General features: G+C 45.8%; 1 protein-coding gene across 3 annotated transcripts in view; it reads right to left on the bottom strand.

Moving 5' to 3' along the window:
- Positions 1 to 268: 268 nt before the first annotated feature.
- The window catches only part of RORA (RAR related orphan receptor A), a 64,824-nt gene continuing 46,082 nt past the window's right edge, over positions 269 to 19,010 (bottom strand). For 2 of the 3 annotated variants that reach the window (XM_087703960.1, XM_087703958.1), the window contains exons 2-10: positions 18,524 to 18,609; positions 16,000 to 16,141; positions 14,399 to 14,797; positions 10,972 to 11,093; positions 9,864 to 9,996; positions 7,864 to 7,971; positions 7,313 to 7,423; positions 5,539 to 5,651; positions 269 to 2,927 (exon numbers count right to left, since the gene is read on the bottom strand). In XM_087703960.1, the coding sequence (XP_087560086.1) occupies positions 2,763 to 2,927; positions 5,539 to 5,651; positions 7,313 to 7,423; positions 7,864 to 7,971; positions 9,864 to 9,996; positions 10,972 to 11,093; positions 14,399 to 14,797; positions 16,000 to 16,012 (1,164 nt within the window). In that variant the 5' untranslated portion in view covers positions 16,013 to 16,141; positions 18,524 to 18,609 and the 3' untranslated portion in view covers positions 269 to 2,762. The remainder of the gene's footprint in view (positions 2,928 to 5,538; positions 5,652 to 7,312; positions 7,424 to 7,863; positions 7,972 to 9,863; positions 9,997 to 10,971; positions 11,094 to 14,398; positions 14,798 to 15,999; positions 16,142 to 18,523; positions 18,610 to 19,010) is intronic. The other variant, XM_087703959.1, reaches the window with a different exon arrangement.

Raw genomic sequence — 19,010 nt, 5'->3', positions numbered from 1 at the left:
ACATCAATTTAAGGACCCAAAATCCTATTTGGGAAAGAGAGAAGGAAAGAGGAGAGAATGAGCACCTATTGTTGTAACCCAGTTTGAAAGATCTGAAGGAGCAGATGCAGAAAATCTATCTAGAAGTTGACTAAGAGAACTTGGCACAGACTTGATGGCACTTGATCAATCACCTGAAAGGAAGACAAGGCTCCATGTCAGAACCGTGGAAATTTACAAGCAACCAGAAGCTCCTAGTATTAGCACCTAAATAAAAAAAGAGACGCTGATTTCCAAACCAAAACTCAACTTTTTTCTTTCATAGACATGACCGGATGTGAGCGAACTATGATCCTACAGAAGGCATGATGATGAAGCAGAGGATGAAAATATTCTTCTCAAAAGTTTTAGCTGCCTACTAAAATGGTCTCTAGGTCAAGGATAAAGAGCTTGAGACAAGAAGACACATCCCTACATATGCTTTAGATTGGGATGCTGAACCTCGTTATTCTTTTAACCTAGTTTTTAAAGAAGAGTAGCAAGTCTGGCTGACATTACTAGTTATCTAGTAATGATACAAGTAATGTCAACTAGATGAATAAACATCTCAATCACTTCCATTCATGATGGTATTTTTTTTTTACCATCAGAAAGACAACTTGAATCAGAACTGGAAAATGAGACTCAGAATTATTAAGGGTTCCTTAGTGGTCAACAAATTAAAAAATATCTAAGCTACTCTGATAAACAGGAGTTAAGATTCACTGCTAATACAGACTGTGCTTCAAGATGGAGGAAGTGAAATAGATGAGAATTAAAGACTACGGAATTGGTTTCTTTAAATACGGGTGATTCAACAACTCAACCAAAGAACCTTAGGTAGGTCTTACGTGGAAGGAGATCCCATTGAACTCAATGGGGCTTCCCAATAGATCAAAGGGCATAGGATTGCAACCTTGGTCACTGGCTCTAAACACAACCTCGAAGACCAGGAATCCAGCTGGCACTTCTGGTCACTTTGAGGGAACCCTCTCCAAGATTTTGAAGCAAAAATGGAAGGTCATAAGGAGAACTCCAGTCCAACTTGTGTCATCCCCTTTTGGGTGAGATTTTGCATTTGAATAGGTGGATTTCAGTGGCCATGATATAAATCATTCTTCACACAGAGCTTCTTGCTCATGATTCCAGGTGGCTCAAGTGTAGCATGTGGTAGGCAGAGCATAAATTCAGGTTGCTTTAGATTTCGAAAGGCGGAGAGGACCAAGAAACCAAGATGCCGGTGGCAACTCCAGGATCCAAGCCACCGACATGTTCAACCACCTCCCACGGCATCCTCTGTTTGGAAGAGATTGTAAAGCAAGGGGGCAAGTAGCACCTCTTGTGTTTACAAAGGAAGTAGCCACACACAAGAGCACATTTTTAACAAGCCTCCAGGTGTGTCGCAACTTAGCAAATAGTCGGGTCTCCATGCACTGAATACAAGATTTACGTCCATGGACACGATCCGCGAGAAAAAAAAATTACATGCACCCTATACCTGTCTTAATTTGTTGAATCTGTTTCTCTTCTCTCCACACACCCACAGACAAAAACACACACAAAATGTAAACAAAAGTATTAGGACCAATATTTCCAAAACAAGTGTCTAAATTTGGTTGTCGGAATCCATGTTTACTCACTCCAGGAATGGGCTGATTTTAAAAAGGTGTTGCTAAAAAACCGACACATTTGTTAAGTGATTAAACACAGCTCTATTTTTTTCTTCTTCTTTTCAATCCCCGTTGTCAGTAACCTGGTTTAAAAACAGGGATTATTATTTCTTGCTCTCCAATAAAATCATAGTTTTTAAGACCCAGAGAACGGCTTAGAAACTTGAACTTCCCTCCCTCCCTCCCGGCCCATTACACAAGACCACAGAAGGGACCTGGGCCGGCCTCTCTGCCAAAGGAAACGTGGAAAGTTAGCAGCACATCCTCCTTTGCAGTGTTCCCCTCTCCCTCTTCCAACCCTCCTCCGTCACAACTTGGATTCTGGTGTACATGCAGCACAAACACTGAACACGCCAGCATATAATTTAAAAAGAAAAAAAAAGGTGCAAAACGAAAAGTGCCTTATCAATTCAACAATAAAAGCTATACCAGTTAACTACATTTTTTTTTATATTAATTAAAACAATATATAAACAATATCATCTCTTTTGCTATATATTGACTTCATGCCCATTTACCCTGTAATAGATTATAATGCTATTGCTTTATGGACTCTTCCCACCGCCGTTCCGCCTGGCGGCCATCGCGGTGCGGTGAAAAGACATCGTCCTTCATGAAAACAATGAGCAAAAGTTGTGCAAAACTGATGAAGCGAAGCCTCCGCAGTGCGCACACACACCAGTCGCCGGAGTCGAGCTGGAGATTCGGTCCGGACCCTCGTTCGGCGAAGCGTCTCTGTGGGCAGTGAGTTACAAGGACAGAGGGAAGCCCTCCTTCTGTGTAAACAGAGGCTGGAGACCAGGCAGAAGGGGGAAAGCCCCCCCCCTCTGGGTGGGCATCGCAGCAACGGGGTCAACGGGACCAAGGAAGTCCAACCCTTGTTTCGTCTCCCCCCGCCCCTCCTTTGCCTGGCGCCGGAAGATGTGCAGTGTGCTGGCTTCCCCACGTCTTACGCAGGGCCACGAAAGTGTCTCGGTTGAATCTCTTCCTTCTCTCTCTCTCTCTCTCTTTCTCTTTCTTTCTCCTGGAAGGTTTGTCCCCACCAGAGCTTCTAGAAGGCTGGAGAGGATCCCTTTACCCTTCCATCTGCACCGTTGGCTCAAATTCTGAAGTGAACAACTCCTTGTACAAGGGAGGAAAATGAAGCCGCACAATCTCCGGGTATATTGCTCTGAACGCCATGAGCTTCTCTGTATGTCGTCCACACAGGGCTCTTAAGGTCGAGACTTTGCATATTAGCTGCGAGGGGAAAGAAGGGAAAGGGTCAGTGAAGGGATCGGCCATTCTTTTCCAGAGAGGGGAGGGGGCTTCAAGGGGGGAGGCCATAAAAGCCTTTAAGCATCTTTGGGAGGATGGGGGGGGGGAGGTCAAAGCGGGAGGGGAACCTCATGGGTTGCACCAAGGAGCTGTGTTGGGGCCACCAGGCCTTTCTCTTTTGGGTTTTATCATCTGCTGCTGTTTTGGCTGTAAAGGCTCCTTCCCTGTAAGCTGCCCAGAATTTGGTGTTAGCAATAGCAATAGCAGTTAGACTTATATACCGCTTCATAGGGCTTTCAGCCCTCTCTAAGCGGTTTACAGAGTCAGCATATTGCCCCCAACAACAATCCGGGTCCTCATTTTACCTACCTCGGAAGGATGGTAGGCTGAGTCAACCCTGAGCCGGTGAGATTTGAACCGCTGAACTGCAGATAGCAGTCAGCTGAAATAGCAGTTAGACTTATATACCGCTTCATAGGGCTTTCAGCCCTCTCTAAGCGGTTTACAGAGTCAGCATATTGCCCCCAACAATCCGGGTCCTCATTTTACCCACCTCGGAAGGATGGAAGGCTGAGTCAACCTTGAGCCGGTGAGATTTGAACCGCTGAACTGCAGATAGCAGTCAGCTGAAGTGGCCTGCAGTACTGCACTCTAACCACTGCGCCACCTCGGCTCTTATGCTTATGTGTTGAGATGGGTGCTGATGTTTTCAGTGAGTAAAATGTTAAAAAGTTGTAAGTGGTGTGAGATGCGACTTCTCTAGCTGGTTCCTCGTCTTTCAATTTATTCTACTTGTTCCCCTTTTCCATTTTAGGGTCTGCAAGGCAACAAGGGTTAGAGAAGCTGAGGGACAATGAGGAGGGGTGTGTGTGTGTGTGTGTGTGTGTGTGTGTTCCCCTTCCCCTAAAATCAAATGCTGTATTTCAGAAGCATTATGGGTTGTAGGTGATTATGGGACCCATAATGCTCATCTAGCAATAGTGGTCTTATCTTCCTCTAGTAGCAATGTCCCCCCCCTCACAAAAAAAAAAAGGATGTAAGGAACATTGGATTCCTTCCAAGAGGAAGAATTATACTTCATACAACTTTTAAGAATTACATTAAAATGGCTGCAGAAATAATGACCAATTTCTAAAGGTTCAGTTGGGCCCAACACAACCCTGAGATTCAAAGCCTTTGACTGCGGCTCAGCACTTGCTGCAACTCCAAGGGGTATGGATAAACACAGCAGCGTGCCTACTGTCCCTGTCCCACTGTCTCCATTTATGTGTCCTCTTTTTATGTGTTCGTGGCTGTGTTTTGCTTATTTATATCCATGTATGTTTCCTTGTACTTGTTGGCAAATTAAAATAAATAAATAGTAGGGAAGCCAGGATGGAGAGGAGAAAGGAGAGGAACAGGAAAGGCAGAAGAAGGGGGGAAGGATAAAGAGGAGGAAGAGAAAGAAGAGAAGGGAAAGGAGGTGGGAAGAAAGAAGGAGAGAAGAAAGAGAAGAAACTGGGGGAGGAAGGAGGGAGGGAAGAGGAGAGGGTAGTAAAGAGGGAAAGAGGGGGGGAAAGAAAGAGGGAAGGAGAGTTGAAAGGAAGGAAGGAAGGGAGGGAGGAAAGGAGGGAGGTTAAGAGAAAAGGAAGGAGGAGGGAAAGAGGAAGGGAAGGAGGGAAGGTATGTGAGAAGGAGGGGGGATCGAGGGAGGGAAAGGAGGAAAGGAGAAAAGAAAGGAGGGAAGGCAGGGGAGAAGGAAGTAAGGGGGGGAGGGAAGAAAAGGGTATGGAAAAGAAGAAATGAGGGAAGAGAAGAGGGAGGGAAGGAATAAGATACCTAACCTTTGATGTTTATAATGATTTGATAGTATGGGAATATCTCGAAATTGTAGTTGTATTGTTTTTTACAAGTTATGGATGTTGTATTTTCTTTTTACCAATAAAATCTTATTTAAAAAATAAAATAAATAAAATAAATAAAATAAATAAATAAAATAAACTCCAGAAGAAAGAAGTACTTCATCTAATGTTCTCTAGAGCAGTGTTTCTCAACCTTGACAACTTGAAGTCCTGTGGACTTCAACTCCCAGAATCCCCCAGCCAGCATAGCTGGCTGGGGAATTCTGGGTGTTGAAGTCCACAGGACTTCAAGTTGCCATATTTGAAGACCTCTGATCAACTGTATGTCTTTCTATCTATGTTTATCTAATCTAATTAATAATATAATATAAACATAAAATATAATAATATAATATAATCCATACAATATATATAAAAGGGAATGGAGTGCTACTCCTGTTCCCTTTTCCTATCTCTATAGACCAGTGATCTCCGACCTTGGCAACTTTAAGACCTGTGGACTTCAACTCCCAGAGTTCCTCAGCCAGCTTGGCTGGCTGAGGAACTCTGGGAGTTAAAGTCCACAGGTCTTAAAGTTGCCAAGGTCGGAGACCACTGCTCTAGAGCAATTCCTCATAATTGGTTCATCTTTATTATTCCAGGTTTATTAGCTGATCCCTGCAATTTTCCTCCGTCACATTTTAAACAAGCATCGCAGAATATTCCGTAAAAGGTGCTGCTCATTCGGGTGAAAGTTGCCGTAGATTCCTTACCTTTGTTAATATTCCATCTTCCCGATGGTTTTTCTGCAGTACATGTTGAAGCGCAAACTGGATTTTTTGCTGGAGCTTTTCAATTTTTACCTTTTCCTGAAGCCACGATCGATCTAAAAGGAAAGGAAGAATGGGAATGGCCGTTCAGGTGGGTCTCTTCAATTACAATTTGCGGATGTTGTATTTATTGGGTCGAAGTGTTGGGGGGGGGGGGTAGCTCCACTGCCACAAGCAGAGCAATCCAGCTCTCCTGATAGCGCACCAATCTCAGGGGAGCCTCCATCTTCCCTTCCTTGGTAGAAAGCAAGAGAGGCTGAAGAGCACTCGATGGTTCTCCATCCTCTGATTCTTTCTTTCTAGAAATGGCTCACATTTTCCCTGAAATTTTGGAGCAGCAGCAGCAAAATAGCACTAGCAATAGGCCTTATATACTGCGTCACAGTGCTTTTACAGCCCTCTCTAAGCGGTTTACAGAGTCAGCCTCTTGCCCCCCAACAATCTAGCTCCTCATTTTACCCACCTCGGAAGGGTGGAAGGTTGAGTCAACCTTGAGCCAGTCAGGATCAAACTCCAGATGGTGGGCAGAGTTAGCCTGCAATGCTGCATTCTAACCACTGGGAGGGAGGGAGGGAGGGAGGGAGGGAGGGAGGGAGGGAGGGAGGGAGGGAAGGAAGGAAGGAAGGAAGGAAGGAAGGAAGGAAGGAAGGAAGGAAGGAAGGAAGGAACTAACTAGCAATAGCCCTTAGACTTATATACCACTTCATAGGGCTTTTACAGCCCTCTCTAAGTGGTTTACAGAGTCGGTGGCACAGTGGTTAAATGCAGCACTGCAGGCTACTTCAGCTGACTGCAGTTCAGCAGTTTGGCTGTTCAAATCCCACCAGGCTCAAGGTTGACTCAGCCTTCCATCCTTCCGAGGTGGGTAAAATGAGGACCCGGGTTGTTGTTGGGGGCAATATGCTGACTCTGTAAACCGCTTAGAGAGGGCTGAAAGCCCTATGAAGCGGTATATAAGTCTAACTGTTGCTATTGCTATTGGTATATTGCCCCCAACAATCTGGGTCCTCATTTTACCCACCTCGGAAGGATGGAGGGCCAAATTGCAGGCAGCCATCAGTCAGCAGAAGTAGCCTGAAATATTGTACTCTAAACTGGGCCACCACACATCTTCCTTCCTTCCTTCCTTCTTTTGCAATAGCCCATAGACTTATATACCACTTCACAGGGCTTTTACAACCCTCTCTAAGGCACTTTACGGAGTCAGCCTATTGCCCCCAACAATTTGGGTCCTCATTTTACCCACCTTGGAAGGAAGGAAGGCTGAGTCAACCTTGAGCCTGATGAGATTCGAACTGCCGAATTGCAGGCAGCCGGCAGTCAGCAGAAGGAGGCTGCAGTACTGCACTCTAACCACTGCGCCACCACGGCTCTTTAAATATTAGCTGTTGGGCTTTAAAAGGTTTTATTGTGAGAAGAGAGCTGCTGGGTCTACAAGCTTCAGGACCTCACGAAAGAGGAAATCTGAGCCACGTCATCCCTCTCCTCAAACATCTATTTGACTCTCAGGATTACCAAGATAAGTGATGAAGGCAGGTTTTCCGGTAAGAAAAGCTGCAGAGTGCTGGAACTGAACTAAATATATTGCTCTGAAGGGAAAGCACAATATTTTGGCTCAGGGGCAGAAAATATTAACGTGGGATTTCATACTCCCGGAATATCACCAAGAGGTTAATTTGAAAAAAAGCAAAATTACTTCCTTGGATTGACGTCTTACCTGCAGATAGTAAAACGAAAGCTGAGAATAATGCAATCTCGTCTTCAGTAAGGTGCATAGAACATAAACTCTTTCCAAATTCAAACACAAAACTAATGAAATCTTCACAGCCTGCAAAATAAAACAAACAGGGTCTCTTCCAAAGAATGCAACATAGGATATACTGTGTGTGTATGTATGCATGCATGCATGCATGCATTATGTATGTATGTATGTATGTATGTATGTATGTATGTATGTATGTGTATATATATTCAGTCCCTGCTTTTGCATTTAGTATACTAAAACTCTGCTGCTTGGTATATATTTCTAGCTTAAACCCGTAATTTTTCAATTTAAATGTCAGGGCACCATTGTATGATACTTAAGTCCCATGGAAGGCTAAAGAACTGTAATTAAATTGTGCCCCTGGGTATTTATGATTAATCCTTTGAGTTATTTCCATAAAATATATTTGTTTGGGATAAAAATATATATTTTCAAAAAGCAGCACTTTCTAGAAACGGTGTTTAGAATGTTAGCGCATTCTAATGGAACATTTCTTGCCTTACCTAAAGATTTGAATACATCTGGGCCAGCGTATTTGCCATCAAAGTACACTGTGTTGTTTTGAGAGTCAAAGGCACGGCACATTCTGATAAATACAACCTCTAAAGACCCTAAAAGAAATAGGGAAAGGTTTTTCAGTGGCATCATTAGGTCTGTCTTAAAGAAATAATAGGCTTCAGGTTGCTTTTAAAAGTGGGTCTTGTTCACCAAGGACCCCTTGTTATGGGCTGTTACTTCATTTTCAATTGTATATGTTGCATATTAAATCAATGTCATCTAATATAGATAGATAGATAGATAGATAGATAGATAGATAGATAGATAGATAGATAGATAGATAGATAGATAGATAGATAGTTAGTTACAACCCCCGGTATGCCCAAATATGGGAGGAAGATCACACTTCCATTCTCTGTCCTTCGGCTCGTCACAAGAGACCATCCAGGCAGAAACCCAATATTTTTACTGTTGCCTTTTTGTTACATTTGTTGTATTTGTGCTGATAAATAAATAAAGGGAGACTAGTATAGATCTATTTCAAGCTATTTAGCTCTCATCAGCTAGTCATACCCTTACTGGGATTTGAACCTGTGCTGTATTACATATTAGGCAGTTGTGTTAGCCACTAAGCCACAAGGCTCTCCTCCTTTATCATATATATATATATACATATACATATATATATATATATATATATATACACATATATATACTACTAGTATAGATCTATTTCAAGCTATTACAGTAAGGGTATGGCTAGCTGATGAGAGCTAAATAGCTTGAAATAGATCTATACTAGTCTCCCTTTATTTATTTATCAGCATAAATACTATCTATATCTATATCTATATCTACATCTACATCTTATCTATCTATCTATCTATCTATCTATCTATCTATCTATCTATCTATCTATCTATATTAAAGGAGGAGAACCTTGTGGCTTAGTGGCTAACACAACTGCCTAATATGTAATACAGCCCAGGTTCAAATCCCAGTAAGGGTATGGCTAGCTGATGAGAGCTAAATAGCTTGAAATAGATCTATACTAGTCTCCCTTTATTTATTTATCAGCACAAATACAACACACACACACACACACACAGTATATAAAACTAATGGAAAAAGAAAAAAAACATTTTCTTCACTTATTATGAAAGGATCTTCTAGACTAGTGTTTCTCAACCTTGGCGACTTGAAGAAGGGTGGATTTCAACTCCCAGAATTTCCCAGCCAGAATGGAGAAGTCCACCCATCTTCAAGTTGAATTCTGGAAGTTGAAAGTCCACCCGTCTTCACGTTGCCAAGGTTGAGGAACACCACTTTAGAGTGAGTTATGAGTTTTCTGGGTTTCTCTTAAGAACCTTTCAGCAGCGTGTCACAAATAATTACGGCACTTTTACGGGAGTGATTCTAGGGTGAACTGAAACAAAGGCGGATTTTCAGCCTCTGCCTGACTGTCACGTCATTTCCTTGTCTGGATTCTCCTTTATCACCAGGAAGGAAGGGGTGACTTCTTCCTCAAAGGCTCTAAGGCAGTGTTTCTCAACCTTGGCGACTTTAAGTCCTGTGGACTTCAACTCCCAGAATCCCCCAGCCAGCGCAGCTGCGCTGGCTGGGGGATTCTGGGAGTTGAAGTCTACAGGACTTAAAGTCACCAAGGTTGAGAAACACTACTCTAAGGTTACAACCTCCGTGCCATCAATGACACTTGGGTTTCAGGAGGCTGCAGGTGGCCTTAGTTTGAGGGTAGCAACAACGAGCTCTTCGCTAACGAACGGAGTTTCTACTTTTCATGTTTTATTCATCGTAAAGGGCTTCTTCCTGTCATTCTTAAAAATTTAACTGTGGGTTTGGTGTTTTTTTTGGCAGCAATTACTAGTCCCCAAAAACAGAGCAACGGAGAAACCCGTGATTGACAATAATTGAGTGGAAAAGTTCGTAGTTTTAGCTGTTGGGGGGGGGGATATTGGATTCCCGGCGTTTCACAAAAGGCACGCACCTGCTTTTAAAAGCACAATCTGATCGTTTTGGCATAGTTCCATAAAGCCGTCGATGCGCTTGGCAAACTCTACGACATACTGTATTGCTTCTGTTATCTTCACCGCACATAACTGCCACATGACCTCTCTTTGCTGGGGGAGAGAAAGAAAACCCAAGTCTTTCACAAACTTTTCCCAGGAAAGACTCCGAGCGGTTAAAAAAACGATTCGTCTTTTAAGGAAATCAGAGCAATAGCAATAGCAGTTAGACTTATATACCGCTTCCTAGGGCTTTCAGCCCTCTCTAAGCGGTTTACAGAGTCAGCATATCGCCCCCAACAACAATCCGGGTCCTCGTTTTACCCACCTCGGAAGGATGGAAGGCTGAGTCAACCCTTGAGCCGGTGAGATTTGAACAGCCGAACTGCAGAACTGCAGTCAGCTGAAGTAGCCTGCAGTGCTGCATTTAACCACTGCGCCACCTCGGCTCATCGGTTCTGACTCCAACAGCCCTATTGCTAGCTTCAGATGTTACCTTTTATTTTTCCAAATTGGCACTTTTAAATTGCAATACACTGATAAAATTTGCACTTTTAATTGCAATACACTGATATATATATTCCCTTTTAAAACCTCCATCACAAATTACCCCCTCTAGACCGATTAGATCCCACAGATTAGGCCTCCTCCGAATCCCATCCGCCGGCCAATGCCGACTGGCGACTACCCGGAGGAGGGCCTTCTCTGTGGCTGCTCCGACCCTCTGGAACGAACTCCCCGTGGAGATTCGAACCCTCACCACCCTCCAGGCCTTCCGCAAAGCCCTCAAAACCTGGCTGTTCCGACAGGCCTGGGGCTAAAGAGCCGTTGCCCCCGTCTCGAATGGTATGACTGTTGTGTGTTTTTAAATTATGTATTGTTATGTTTTGTGTTTTATTTTCTGTCTGTATCCCCCTTCCCTGGTTTGAGTTGTGAGCCGCTCTGAGTCCCCTTCGGGGGGGAAAAGGGCGGCATATAAATAAAATCAACATCAACATCAACAAAGCGCTTGGAACACAGGAAAGAGGGGGGGGGGCTGGCATCTACGCAATAGATCTTCCCAAAGGAACAACCCCCCCCCCAAAATACCTTGCTCTGGTAGTTCTCGATTTCCTCCTGCAGAAACGTTTGCCAGGTGATCTGCTGAAGCTCTTCCCTCAAGTACTGGCAGGTTTCCATGTGGGACTTTGAGATGTTCTGCGCAAGGTGTTCTAAAGAAGGGGGAAAGTTCGCACGCATTAGCCAAGAAGGCCGCACGGGTTTCTGGGTGTAACTCCTGACTGACTGGCCCGTTCTCGTTCATCTACCTGGGGCTGAAATGAGCTTCTCACCGTCGTTTCTTTTCACCCTGACTTCTAATTCTGACAGTCACGGTGAGTGACAGACGATTGGCCCTGGATCCAAGCAATTCTGGCTAAGCGGCTGTTATTTCAGCTTTAAGATGTGGACACTCCTGATTGCTAGCTGGCTGGCTGGCTCAGGGACCCTGGCATTTGTCTGAATGGCACCATTTCTGATCGCTTGATGGGAGAGGAGAGATGGCTAAGTAGCAATAGCAATGGCAGTTAGACTTATCTACCGCTTCATGGGGCTTTCAGCCCTCTCTAAGCAGTTTACAGAGTCAGCATATCGCCCCCAACAACAATCCGGGTCCTCATTTCACCCACCTCGGAAGGATGGAAGGCTGAGTCAACCCTGAGCCGGTGAGATTTGAACAGCCGAACTGCAGAACTGCAGTCAGCTGAAGTAGCCTGCAGTACTGCACTCTACCCACTGCGCCACCTCGGCTCAAGTGAACCAGTAGAATAGAATAGCAGAATTGGAAGGGACCTTGGAGGTCTTCTAGTCCAACCCCCTGCCTAGGCAGGAAACCCTATACAGTTTCAGACAAATGGCTATCCAGCATCTTCTTAAAGACGCCCAGTGTTGGAGCATTCAGAACTTCTGGAGGCAACTTCTGTTCCACTGGTTCATTGTTCCCATTGTCAGGAAATTCCTTCTTGGTTCTAAGTTGCTCCTCTCCTTGATTAGTTTCCACCCATTGCTTCTTGTCCTGCCCTCGGGTGCTTTGGAGAATAGCTTGAATCCCTCTTCTTTGGGGCAACCCCTAAGATATTGGAAGACTGCTATCACGTCTCCCCTCGTCCTTCTTTTCATTAAACTAGACCTACCCAGTTCCTGCAACCGTTCTTCATATATTTCAGCATCCAGTCCCCTAATCCTCTTTGTTGCTCTTCTCTGCACTCTTTCCAGAGTCTCCACGTCTTTTCTACATCGTGGCGACCAAAACTGAATGCAGGATTCCAAGTAACAAGGCATTATAAAGTGGTGATCTTGATTCTCTCCCTCTGTTGATGCAGCCTAGAACTGTGTTGGCTTTTTTGGCAGCTGCCCCCCATGGCTGCCTCCTATTTAAATGGTTGTCCACTAGGACTCCAAGGTCCCCTCCCACAGTTACTACTGGTATATTGTTCTCCCTGTCAGGAAATTCCTTCTCGGTTCTAAGTTGCTCCTCTCCTTGATTAGTTTCCACCCATTGCTTCTCGTCCTGCCCCCAGGTGCTTTGGAGAATAGTTTGACTCCCTCTTCTTTGGGGCAACCCCTAAGATATTGGAAGACTGCTATCACGTCTCCCCTCGTCCTTCTTTTCATTAAACTAGACCTACCCAGTTCCTGCAACCGTTCTTCATATATTTCAGCATCCAGTCCCCTAATCCTCTTTGTTGCTCTTCTCTGCACTCTTTCCAGAGTCTCCACGTCTTTTCTACATCGTGGCGACCAAAACTGAATGCAGGATTCCAAGTAACAAGGCATTATAAAGTGGTGATCTTGATTCTCTCCCTCTGTTGATGCAGCCTAGAACTGTGTTGGCTTTTTTGGCAGCTGCCCCCCATGGCTGCCTCCTATTTAAATGGTTGTCCACTAGGACTCCAAGGTCCCCTCCCACAGTTACTACTGGTATATTGTTCTCCCTGTCAGGAAATTCCTTCTCGGTTCTAAGGTTGCTCCTCTCCTTGATTAGTTTCCACCCATTGCTTCTCGTCCTGCCCCCAGGTGCTTTGGAGAATAGCTTGACTCCCTCTTCTTTGGGGCAGCCCCTGAGATGGGTAGGGAAGGAAGCTGCAGCATCCAGATGTTGCTGCCTTGTGTTTCAATGCCGTTCAAAGCATCCAGGTCTCCCTGAAGGAATGGACTAAGGAGCTAATCAAATGGGGACTACAGGACACACGCACTCCCTCTTTTATACTGGGGTGATTTTCCCCAACTGAATCATTATCCCACATTCCCTGCAAGAGAGAGGCTGTTATTGCTTCATTCATCCAAGAAAAGAAGGGTAAGTCTTGGATTAAGACCTCGGTCCTCGGATTACGACTACAATTAGGATCTGAATGCCCGTTGCAAAACAAGGAGGCAGTTGTTAAATGAATCCCACCCAATTTTACAACCTTTTTGGCTGTGATTGTTCAGCCAACTCCTGCCGTTGTTAAGTGAATCCTGCCGTTGTTAAAACGAATCCGACTTCCCCCATCGACCGCTTATCGGAAGCCAGATGGGAAGGTTGCGAGGGTGTGGTCACGTGACCCTGGGGCCGCTGGGACCATCCTAAACGCAATGCCCAAAGCCTGATCACGTGACCATGGGGATGCCAGGACGGGCATAACTGCAAGGGCCAATTGTGACTCCCCCTTTTCAGTGCCACTTAGAACGATTGCTAAGCCATCGGTTGTAATTCGAGGATTATCTTTCACTGTGGCACACAATTGCTCTTCAAGCAGATTTCACGTGGGGCGAAATCGTAAGTCATTTTCACCACCACCACCACCCCAAAAAATAATACTTCTGTCGGCCGTAAGATGCAGACTGACTCACGTCTTACTTTTTTGTGGCAAAGGGGATGTTATACACACCAGGCTGTGCTGGTTTCACAAGCAAATTTTAACCACAGACATCTGTGCTAGTCGTTCCCGACTCTAGGGGGCGATGGTGCTCATCTCCGTTTCAAAGCCGAAGAGCCAGCACTGTTCGGAGACGTCTCGGTGGTCATGTGGCTGGCATGACTCAACGCTGAACGGCGCACGGAACGCTGTTCCCTTCCCACCGAAGGTGGTTCCTATTTTTCTACTTGCATTTTTTTACCTGCTTTCGAACTGCTAGGTTGGCAGAAGCCGGGACAAGTCACGGGAGCTCCCTCCGTTACGCAACGCTAGGGATTTGAACAAATTTCTGATGGGCAAGCTCAGCGTCTTACCCACCGAGCCACCGCATCTCTATAGATAAGGCGGACCCCCAATAGTATCAGACGAAGCAGCTCAATTTTGTAAGCCGTGAAATGTGGGGGGGTCTCAGGAACGCTGTAGCAAGCCACTCTTCCCGAGCCGAGTTGGGTCTAGGGGGAAGGGCTGGATTCTAGGGCCGGAGAGCCTCTTGGGTGGGGAGGCGAGGGGGGGGGCTGCTTTCCATCCAAGGGCAAGCAAGAGAGCAACTAGGGGAGGGGTTCCCCGCTCTTTGTCATTACCTAATTCTGCCATGGACACAGTAGGAGAGGTCTCCCCATTGGTAAAGGAGCAATATGGAAAGAAGCCCGTCGTGGGAGCGAAGTCACAGACCGGTTCTGGTTTGATGCCATTAATGTCAAGGCCCGATTGGTCTGGAGAAGGTTGTATGTCTAAGTAGAAGCTGCTAACCGCAGAGTCGCCTTTGCTACCTTCGGAAGGTTGACCGTCTATGTAATTACTCAGGTCGTCGTGCAGCTCCGTCAGGCCGTTAGCCGTGATGCTGTAGCTGGGGGTCAGCGGCTCCGCTTCTCCGGGGGGCTGCGGGTGGTCTCGCTGCTGCTGCTGCTGCATCCGGTGCTTCTGGACCTCCGCGTACAAGCTGTCCCGCTGCTTTTTGGACATGCGGCCAAACTTGACGGCTGGAAGAGAGTCCAAAGCAACAGATTTGGTCACCTCCTCTTCCCCCCCACCCCAAGGTCAGCTTTGGGGAGGGGGCCGCAAGATTCAAAAGGGCAAAAAGCCACAGGGCCCTTTGATATTAGGGGACGGCAAAACACCCCCCCACTGATCGGGCCTAAATTTCAGCTAGATAAAAAAAGGTACAAAGGTGTTTAACTTAAGGAAGGAAGGAAGGAAGGAAGGAAGGAAGGAAGGGAGGGAGGAAGGAAGGAAGGAAAGAAGGAGAGAAAAGGGGGAGGAAGGAAGGAAGGAAAAGGAAGGAAGCAGGGAGGGAAGGAAGGAAGGAGAGAAAAGGGGGAGGAAGGAAAGGAGGAAGGAAGGAAGGAGAGAGAAGGGGAAGGAAGGAAGGAAAGGAGGAAGGAAGGAAGGAAGGAAGGAAGGAAGGAGAGAGAAGGGGAAGGAAGGAAAGGAGGAAGGAAGGAAGGAAGAAAGAAAGGAAGGAGAGAAAAGGGGAAGGAAAGAAGGAGAGAAAAGGGGGAAGAAGGAAGGAAGGAAAAGGAAAAGGAAGGAAGCAGGGAGGGAAGGAAGGAAGGAGAGAAAAGGGGGAGGAAGGAAAGGAGGAAGGAAGGAGAGAGAAGGGGAAGGAAGGAAGGAAAGGAGGAAGGAAGGAAGGAAGGAGAGAGAAGGGGAAGGAAGGAAAGGAGGAAGGAAGGAAGGAAGGAAGGAAGAAAGGAAGGAGAGAAAAGGGGAAGGAAAGAAGGAGAGAAAAGGGGGAGGAAGGAAGGAAGGAGGGAAGGAAGGAAGGAAAATGGAAAGGAAGGGAGCAGGGAGGGATGGAAGGAAGGAGAGAGAAGGGAAAGGAAGGAAGGAGAGAAAAGGGGAAGGAAGGAGAGAAAAGGAGAAGGAAGGAATGAAGGAAGAAGAAAGGAAGGAATGAAGGAAGGAAGAAGAAGGAAAGGAAGAAGAAAGGAAGGAAATTTGAAGCGACGCTTTGCCACATGAGAAAGAACATTGGTGGCTTAAATCCAAATGCTGAATGCCACCATAACATCTGGATGACGGTGCGTGGCGTGGACACAGGGAACCCAACCCCCCGAGGCTACTAAAGAGAGGGGGTTTCCAGGGGAATTACGGCGGGGCAGTGGGGGAGCATGCAACAGCTGGGGAGGGTCTCTCTCTCTCCCCCTCCCCCTCCCCCACCAGAGAGCGGAGGAAATCTCACCATCTCGCGACATCCCCACGGCCAGGCATTTCTGCAGGCGGCAATGCTGGCAGCGGTTTCGGCTGGTTCGGTCAATTAAGCAGTTTTTCTGGCGAGGGCAGGAATAGGTGGCATTGCTCTGCTGGCTCCTCCTGAAGAAACCCTGCAGAGGAGGAGGAGGAGGAGGAGGGAAAGAAGGCGGTGAGGGTGCTGGAGAAGCAGTCCTCATCTTACCACCATTCATCCGTTCAAAGATACAACGGCACTGAGGAAAGCAACCTAGGAGCTTTTTCCACTCTTAAAGACCGTTGCAGCATCCTTGTTGGTCACATGATCGAAAATTCAGGTGCTTGGCGACTGACTCGTATTTATGACGGCGGTGGCAGTGCCTTGGGATCTCGCGATCCCCTTCTGGCACCTTTGCACTGCTTCACAAACCGTGTGACTAAGCAACGGCAGCGATTCGCTTAACAACGGTGGCAAGGAAGGTGGCAGAATGCAGCAAAGCTCACGAGACCACCGTCTCACTTAGCAACATAAAACGTTTGGCTTGATTGTGGGGATAAGCTGAGGACTTCACCCACAGGGTCCATCCTTAGGGCAGGTCCCGGGGGCATTATGGCCTCACTGGCTGGGGAACTCTGGGAGTTGAAGTCTTTACATGGCCAAGGTTGGGGCCCCCCCTGGTCTAAATCGTTTGCCTGGGAGCCCCGAGGAGGCCAAGGAATTGGTCTGAAAAGAGGAGATGGTTTCCCTTCCTTTCCCAAGGAAGCAAAGGGCCCATTCTGGGCTTCGGGGCAGGGCGGCTGTGCCTCCGTTTTCCTGGCGTCCCCACTACTTGGGCAACCTGGCAGAGCGGTGAGCCTTTAAGCTTCTGTTTGGTCTTTTGACAATTTCCATTTAATGAATTGATTCCTACAGTTCATTAACATGCCCACTTCCACTTCTGTATACACATATGTCTTAATTAGCTGCTCATTGGCTGTTTAATTACAAGAAAGCAGCTGACAGCTGTCTTCTAATGGCAGCCTTCTGAAAGGGATACACACACACAGCCTGTAACAACAAAGACGTATTCATAATCTCCTGATTTATAGCTAACACTTACAGATTTCCATGTATCATTACCTTTCACAATATTCCAATAATTGCCAATTAGGAACCAGGGAGTTGTTTTTCCCTTACTCTTCCAATTTTCTAACCCTAATTCTGGATTTTTAAAACAAACACACTTTAAAAAAACAACACACCACCTCTATTCTATTTTCAGAAGTTTGGGATTACTTCGCAAAGGATTTATCTACCTTCTGGCCCTGGAGATTCAACTTCTGGCCCGAAAATTAGGATATTATTTAATCCCTGTTCAGGATGTCCCCAAAGTGCTTTTTCAAGAGACAACTGGTCTTCCTAGTTTTTCTCTGAAGACATTTCGCTTCTCGCCCCAAAAGCTTCTTCAGCTCTGGCTGGACGATCCTTTCATTCTCCACTATCCAGTCAGAGCTGAAGAAGCTTCTTGGATGAGAAGGGAAAATGTCTTCAGAGAAAAACTAGGAAGCCCAGCTGCCTCTTGAAAAAAAGCGCCTTTGGGATGGACAGTGACGGTTTGCATTTCTGTCTTGAAGTTGGTACATTGATGGGCCTCCAAGATGTTTAAGAAAAGGACCAGAGAGATTTTTCTAGCAGGATTTCCATCTACCAAAGCCTCGCATAAGAAGCAAGAGAGCCACAAACTTTCTAAAAAGTGAGTTCTCTCGCTAGGAATCTCTCTTTCAGAAAATTCAGAAAATTGAAAGAAAATCCAGGAAAGAGAGGGTGTTCCTGGACACTCAGAAGAGGCATTGATCCTGCTTAGAACATCAGAAATGGAAAAAGACTCCAGCTGCATGATAAGCCAACGTCAAAACACCTTAAAGCGGGGAAGTCCAACCTGGGCAACTTTAAGTCTTGTGACTTCAAGGCTCAGATTTCCCCAGCCAGCCATGCTGGGAGTTGAAATCTAAAGTCTTAAGAGTTGCCAAATTTGGACAGCCCTAAAGACCCTTCTGCTACAGAGAGCAAGACCCGTGTGGAAGGAAAGAGAAGTCGGACGAAGAATAACGAGAAGCCCCCTCAACGCTTCAATGGTTGAAATTGTGCACCGGATTCCTGAAATTTAAACCCAAGCCGTCAGACCAAGATGTAGCAAAAGCAGTTAAGACTTATATACCGCTTCATAGGGCTTTCATGTAACAGATGTCCTTTTTTTTTTTATTTCAAGGGCAGGATGAAAAATAAATGTTTCCCCCCCAGGATGGCTGTAAAGCTTCAGGAGAGAAATTGCAACCGGAAGTTTTAAAATCCACCCACGGCGGATGATATTGCTAAACAGATTCAATATTTCATCTCGCAGAAAGACCAAAATAAGTCCTCGGATAAGCAGATGCAATAATGTCCTCTCTTCTCACACATACACACAACACAAGTGTGTTTCTGTGTGTGTGTGCGTGTGTGTGTGTGTGTGTCTCTCTCTCCCCCCCCCCGTGTGTGTGTATAGCATAAGGCTTACCTTGCAGCCCTCACAGGTAATCACACCATAATGGATTCCTGAAGATTTGTCTCCGCAGATCTTGCATGGAATAATTTCAATTTGAGCTGCAAGAGAAGCACGCCACCGGTTAATTATATTTTCTTTTAAATACCTTATAAAAAGCATTCCCTGATCAGCATTTGTACATTGAAAACTAATAACCTGCTCAACATTCTACCGCATTAACTATTCATCGCAGAACGGTGCGGCTTCCCCCAGGGCCTTGTGCTAATTTATGGCTGCTTGTTATATAATAGCTTTCAGGTTATTAAAATGGGTCATTTGAGAGGGTGCTTTAAAATGTTGTTAGATTTAGTGTCTCCCAACCTAAAAGGACTGGACTCCAGAGATCTCCCTTTGGCCAAAAACGGTGCAGAGAAGAGGAACCACAAGAGACCCGAAGACGGCAATGTACATTGATCTCACAAAAAGCTAAATCGCTACCAAAGATGCTGCCGTTCAGATA

Source organism: Thamnophis sirtalis, unplaced genomic scaffold, assembly GCF_051295495.1.
Source record: "Thamnophis sirtalis isolate CommonGarterSnake01/CBP01778 unplaced genomic scaffold, rThaSir2_p1.2 scaffold_2, whole genome shotgun sequence".
In the NCBI taxonomy this organism is placed as follows: domain Eukaryota; kingdom Metazoa; phylum Chordata; class Lepidosauria; order Squamata; family Natricidae; genus Thamnophis; species Thamnophis sirtalis.
The sequence above is the reverse complement of the archived record's forward strand: the minus strand, read 5'-3'. Positions and strand labels throughout refer to the sequence as shown.